This window comes from Aquarana catesbeiana, linkage group LG03 (genome assembly GCF_042186555.1).
Source record: "Aquarana catesbeiana isolate 2022-GZ linkage group LG03, ASM4218655v1, whole genome shotgun sequence".
Lineage (NCBI taxonomy): Eukaryota > Metazoa > Chordata > Amphibia > Anura > Ranidae > Aquarana > Aquarana catesbeiana.
Genome location: NC_133326.1, coordinates 626379272 through 626386207, shown reverse-complemented (window position 1 = coordinate 626386207; position 6936 = coordinate 626379272). Strand labels below are relative to the sequence as shown.

The following is a 6936-nucleotide window of genomic DNA, read 5'->3' as shown; positions in this document are numbered from 1 at the left end:
ATTGGTTTGGGAAGGAAGGGGGTGTAAATGCCCTGTATTGAACCGGTTAGGAGCAGTAGTATTGAAATGCACTGGCCTCTCATGCTGTAGCGGTTGCACCCAGGAAGAGCTGTCAGGAGACGTAGTATTGGAACACTCTTGCCCATTTTCCTGGGCAGCAGACAGGCCTCTTCCATCTTTATTACCATTTTGAGACTGGCCCTTTTTAGAAGAACCACCATAAAGGTGTAGGAGAGGTCTGATAATGTCGTTACTGACTTATTGGAGTATACATTGCACTAGTTTCATGAGGCAACTGAAAGCAAGCCTTTAAAAGCATTGGCTTATTTATTTAGGGTAAAAATTTGAATACTTACGAATTGGCACAACAGCATAACATGCAGCAGTTTGTTGAGCTAGCAGATCTGAATTTCCCAGAGTTGGGAGTGTCCTTACACTCGGCTATGTACCGATAGAGAGGCGAGACATTGTCTGCTCCTGCATTCTGAAACTAAGAACAGAGATTACTATTAGATCTAGCCTGATAACAACCATCATCCAGCCCACCCAACATCTCTGTATATTTACCTTGATAGTCTCATAGGCTCCAGTGATGAGAGCTATAAACAGACTGAGCACCATGTAGATGAAGAGGCTGATAAAGGTATATAAATAAAGTTGGCTGAACATCCAAACGAGATAACTGCTGTTCTGCATCTCTGAGAAGGTAACAAACATGTCGTCCCCATTTATAAGGGAGAAAAGGCACTCCGACACCATGGAGAGTGAGCGGAACTACAAGAGAAAACAAAAATTAAAAAAAAAACAAAACAAAAACAAACAAACAAAAAAACACCACACACACTACCCATAAACTGACACTTAAAGCACACAAAGTCTGAGGGGCATTAAGAACTCTGGTCTAGACGAAAACTTTAGATACCCCCAGACAGTCTGACAGAAATGTTTAGCTCCCAAAATAAAGATCAATGTGTTAATTTGTAATAGTGGTTGGTGGAGGGAGGGAAGGAAGGAAGGAAGGAAGGAAGGAAGGAAGGAAGGAAGGAAGGAAGGAAGGAAGGAAGGAAGGAAGGAAGGAAGGAAGGAAGGAAGGAAGGAAGGAAGGAAGGAAGGAAGGAAGGAAGGAAGAAAGAAAGAAAGAAAGAAAGAAAGAAAGAAAGAAAGAAAGAAAGAAAGAAAGAAGACTAAATTCTCATTTTAGATGAGTTATTTTTGACAGTGAAGAGACTTCCCCCATGTTACACCCCAAATATGAATGCAAGATGGTCTAAACAATTGTCTCCAAACTGCGGCCCTTTGATTTCCTTAATTTGGTCCTTGGGTCCAGGGTCCCCCTGGTCTAAAAGGTGAAATTAGCCTTGAAAATAGAATATACCACATTTGACTACTAGATGAATCCCTATAAAACTTAGCACCATCTAGTGGACAGATAGGGTACTTTGTTATAAAACAAAACCACCCAGCACAGGAAATAGACCAATACCACTCTATGCAGCTTTACCTGCCTAATAGAAGCATTAAGAGGGGGCCACAGGAACTTCAGCAGTAGTTTTGAACAGTGGGATAATTACCAGTACTCATCCATATTTGAAATATCTACTTTTTGGGAACAATGCCTTAGATTGGCTACAGAGGATGATAATCGGATCTTTAAGATCGGATTTTTAATAAAATTAGAAGAGATGAGTAATCAGCAAGTCACAATATCTGCACCAGATTTAAACGGTTATGCCCCGTACACACGATCGGACTTTCCGACAACAAAACCGTGGATTTTTGCTCGAAGGATGTTGGCTCCAACTTGTCTTAAAACACAGTCACACAAATGCTGGCCAACAATTACGAACGTAGTGACGTGCAAGACGTACGTGATATCTCCATTATGAACGCTAGTAATATCTCCGGCTCGTACTGGATTCCGAGCATGCGTGGACTTTTGCCCAACGGACTTGTGCACACACGATCGGAAAGTCCGACAACAAACATTTGTTGGCGGAAAATTTGAGAACCTGCTAGACAACATTTGTTGGCGGAAAATCCGATCGTGTGTACAGGGCATAATTCTTTATCCTTTCACAAAACGCGTCCTAATCATTTTACTGCCTGTAGTTCTCCACCTTGCAAAAGGACCTGTGCTTAACACCACCAATTTTTCACGTATCCTTGTGTTCTTTAACCCATAGGATACGTGACAAACAAGGAGAACGTTAAGGGGACCCTCACTCATTAGATGCACAAGGCATCATATCATCCTACCACACAATGGCAAAACATTCTGTGTTTACTCCCTCTCCCTGTAGTCTATCCTGTCTCCTGACTAGGAATGAGCAGGACACCCCCCTGTTCGGTTCACACCAGAACATGCGAACAGGAAGAAAGTTCGTTCGAACACGCAAACACCGTTAAAGTCTATGGGACACGAACATAAATAATCAAAAGTGCTCATTTTAAAGGCTTATTAGCAAGTTACTGTCATAAAAAGTGTTTGGGGACCTGGGTCCTGCCCCAGGGGACATGGATCAATGCAAAAAAAAAAACTTTCAAAAAACGGCCGTTTTTTCAGGAGCAGTGATTTTAATAATGCTTAAAGTCAAACAATAAAAGTGTAATATCCCTTTAAATTTCGTAGCTGGGGGGTGTCTATAGTTTGCCTGTAAAGGGGCGCATATTTCCCGTGTTTAGAACAGCCTGACAGCAAAATGACATTTCAAAGGAAAAAAGTCATTTAAAACTACTCGCGGCTATTGCATTGCCGGTCCGACAATACACATAAAAGTTCATTGATAAAAATAAAAAAAAAAAAAAAAAAAAAACGGACGTGGGGGTCTCCCTAAATTCCATACCAGGCCCTTCAGGTCTGGTATGGATATTAAGGGGAACCCCGCGCCAATAATAATAAAAAAAAAAAAAAAAAAAAAAAAAAAAAAAAAAAAAAAATGGCGTGGGGTCCCCCCAAAAATCCATACCAGACCCTTATCCGAGCACGCAACCTGGCAGGCCGCAGAAAAAAAAAAAAAAAAAGAAGAAGGGGGGGGGGGGGGAGACGAGAGAGCCCCCCCCCCTGAACCGTACCAGGCCACATGCCCTCAACATTGGGAGGGTGCTTTGGGGTAGCCCCCCAAAACACCTTGTCCCCATGTTGATGAGGACAAGGGCCTCATCCCCACAACCCTGGCCGGTGGTTGTGGAGGTCTGAGGGCGGGGGGCTTATCGGAATCTGGAAGCCCCCTTTAACAAGGGGACCCCTAGATACTGCCCCCCCCCTGTGTGAAATGGTAAGGGGGTACAAAAGTACCCCTACCATTTCACTAAAAAACTGTCAAAAATGTTAAAAATGACAAGAGACAGTTTTTGACAATTCCTTTATTTAAATGCTTCTTCTTTCTTCCATCTTCCTTCATCTTCTTCTTCTGGTTCTTCCTCCGGCGTTCTCGTCCAGCATCTCCTCCATGGCGTCTTCTATCTTCTTCTCCTCGGGCCGCTCCGCACCCATGGCATGGGGGGGCTCCCGCTCTTCTCTTCATCTTCTTCTCCGGGCCGCTCCGCATCGATGCTGGCATGGAGGGAGGCTTTCGCTGTGTGACGGCGTCTCCTCTTCTGACGGTTCTTAAATAACGGGGGGCGGGGCCACCCGATGACCCCGCCCCCTTCAGACGCACAGTGACTTGACGGGACTTCCCTGTGACGTCACGAAGAATGCCACAGGGAAGTCCCGTCAAGTCACCGTGTGTCAGAGGGGGGCGGGGTCACCGGAGGAGGAGGATTTAAATAAAGGAATTGTCAAAAACTGTCTCTTGTCATTTTTAACATTTTTGACAGTTTTTTAGTGGAATGGTAGGGGTACGTACCCAAAGCACCCTCGCAATGTTGAGGGCATGTGGCCTGGTACGGTTCAGGAGAGCGTCCCCCCTCTTTTCCTCCTGCGGCCTGCCAGGTTGCGTGCTCGGATAAGGGTCTGGTATGGATTTTTGGGGGCACCCCACGCAGTTTTTTTTTTTTTTTTTAATTTTGGCCGGGGTTTCCCTTAATATCAATACCAGACCTGGAGGGCCTGGTATGGAATTTAGGGGGACCCCCCACGTCATTTTTTTTTTAAATTTTGGTTCGGGGTTACCCTGTGGGGAATTCCCATGCAGTTTTTATCAATGAACATCTATGTGTATTGTCGGACCGGCAATGCAATAGCCGCGAGTAGTTTTAAATGACTTTTTTCCTTTGAAATGTCATTTTGCTGTCAGACTGTTCTAAACACGGGAAACATGCACCCCTTTACAGGCATACTATAGACACCCCCCAGCTACGAAATTTAAAGGGATATTACACTTTTATTGTTTGACTTTAAGCATTATTAAAATCACTGCTCCTGAAAAAAAGGCCGTTTTTAAAACTTTTTTTTTTGCATTGATCCATGTCCCCTGGGGCAGGACCCAGGTCCCCAAACACTTTATGACAATAACTTGCATATAAGCCTTTAAAATTAGCACTTTTGATTTCTCCCATAGACTTTTAAAGAGTGTTCTGCGGCATTCGAATTTGCCGCGAACACCCCAAATTGTTCACTGTTCACCGAACTTACGATCAGCCAATGTTCGAGTCGAACATGAGTTCGACTCGAACTCGAAGCTCATCCCTACTCCTGACTGCCACTCTTGCCTAGGGGAGAAGGACATCGGCTGCATGTTGAAGCTTCCTGGGAGATGCATGTCACATATCCCTGAATGCTTCAATTTCCATACAACAGCTGCAGGAGGCCAGACAGGGTAGCTTGTCATCAGGGGGTCGGGCTGTCTAAGCCAGAAGAGGCAAGCTGGCTCCTGATGACATCAGTAACGAAGATGGTGACACAGCATGTAAATTGTGCTAAACCCCAGGAATTCTCTCTCTCTCTCCTTTATAGCTCATTGGAGGACAGCCTAGTAAGAAGGCAATAAGGAACAGAAAACACTGACCATCATTAATGGAGTCATTGATGCAGAAAGACAAAATGATTAATGGAATCTACCTACCTTGACGTGATAAGGTCCCAGTACAATCCAGCCACAGAAGCAATACCCGAGGTAAATGACAGCAGCACAACAACAAAACCGGATGACATTAGGAAGAGCCACTCGGAGTGTAACAATCAAAACCTGCAGATGACAATAGCAATGTCAAAATGACAGATTAACACAGGGATGACATGGTCAGTCATTTAGACTTTAAAAATCCTATGCTTCTCTTCAGTCACTGCTATAATCTATGCAGTGTGTGTAAAATATATTATATACACACACACACACACACACATTCACTTTAGGAGCGTTGAATTCAGCCCTCTGTATGTTACTAACTTTCATTTCTCTGAAACAATAGAGATCGATCAATATCCATCTCTGCAGCCTATAGCTTACTTCCCTACCCAGATGTCAACAGGGCTCAGATGGTTGAATGTGTAGCTTCATATGAAACTTGGGACTGTCAAGTAGACAGAACATCCCAGAAGTGTCAGAGATAGTTTAGAACTGAACTGGGAAAAGAACAGCAATAAAACCTGGTCTGGTTTTTATTGCTGTCTGACATGCACCTATCAAGGTATTTTATTTTATTATTTTCATAACCCAAAGAACCAGCCAACAAAGAAGCACAGAGACCCAGGGTACATAACAGAAAACTAAAAAAAAAAGGGTTTTATTTAACCACTTGCCCACCGGTCGAATTCCAGCACTCTTTTCTTACATGTAAAAATCATCATTTTTTGATAGAAAACTACTCAGAACCCCCAAACATTATATATAATTTTTTTAGCAGAGACCCTGGGGAATAAAATGGCGGTCATTGCAACTTTTTTGTCACACGATATTTGCGTAGTAATTTTTTCTTTTCTATACTAAAAAAAAACAACAAAAAAAAACAAAACAAAAGGATCTGGGTGTTAGTCCAAGAGTAGTGAAATATTGGTATTGAAGGGGTTAAACTTTAAAATCTCCTCCCTGATCGTGGTGCGGATCCACACTATATAGTTCCATGCAATGCAGTGACCAAGAACGCTTCCTGATAACGTAGCAATACAAAACGTACGTCGAGGCGCTACTTGCTCACTTTACTTCCGGTCCCTTTGGTTGATCACGCTGGACTGTGGAACGCATGCCAGCAGCGAGTGCAAGCTGGGAGGCACCATTTGACCCAGATACACGCGAGTAGCTTCAGTGTCGGGTTAAGGCACGATATATGTAAGCAGTCATATGGCTTTGTTTTTTTAATGTTTTAAATAAAACAGAATTACACTATTGGTTTCCCTTTATTTTTTCTCACATACCCCATCCATGGTCTTGCGGAGGAGGGATTTTTGCCTCAGGTCTCCTACATTGAGCAAGTTTATCTTGCTAAAAGCTTTACTTGACCTGCTTTATAATTAAAAGAGGTCACTTCTATCTGATAAGCTGAACCCACATATGGAGCACATTGGGTGTATTAATTCCAGTTGGTGATGGACTGTTCACTATTGATGCCACATAGATAACCAGCACAGAAGAGTTATATGCACTAGGACACAGGTGTCAAACTGGCGGCCCTCCAGCTGTTGAGGAACTACAAGTCCCATGAGGTATTGCAAGGCTTCATAGTTAAAAGCACGGCGGGAATTGTAGTTCAACAGCTGGAGGGCCGCCTGTTTGACACCCCTGCACTAGGACTTGTATTATCAATTTTTCACTTTCTGTTCATATGTATATTGATTGTATTTTTTTTTTCAATCCTTTATTTCAATAGGGGATACAGGAACATCAACAATGTTGAAAATACAGTTGATTATCTATACCTATAAGGCCACATGCCCGGCCATCACAGTGTCATCATTAGGTAAACATAGGAAGTGCGTTTCAGACAATGGGCCTTCAAGGACTAGGAAGTCTCTGTATCCCGCACAATTTTTTAACGGTCAATGTTTTATTTATTTGG

The 6936-nt window shown here is 43.1% G+C and overlaps 1 protein-coding gene across 1 annotated transcript in view; it reads right to left on the bottom strand.

The window, feature by feature from the left end:
- Positions 1-356: 356 nt before the first annotated feature.
- MCOLN1 (mucolipin TRP cation channel 1) overlaps positions 357-6936 on the bottom strand; it is a gene marked incomplete at both ends in the record, with an annotated part of 30204 nt that continues 23624 nt past the window's right edge. The window contains 3 exon segments of the mRNA XM_073622406.1: positions 357-490; positions 568-774; positions 5007-5129. Coding sequence (XP_073478507.1) covers positions 357-490; positions 568-774; positions 5007-5129 — 464 coding nt within the window.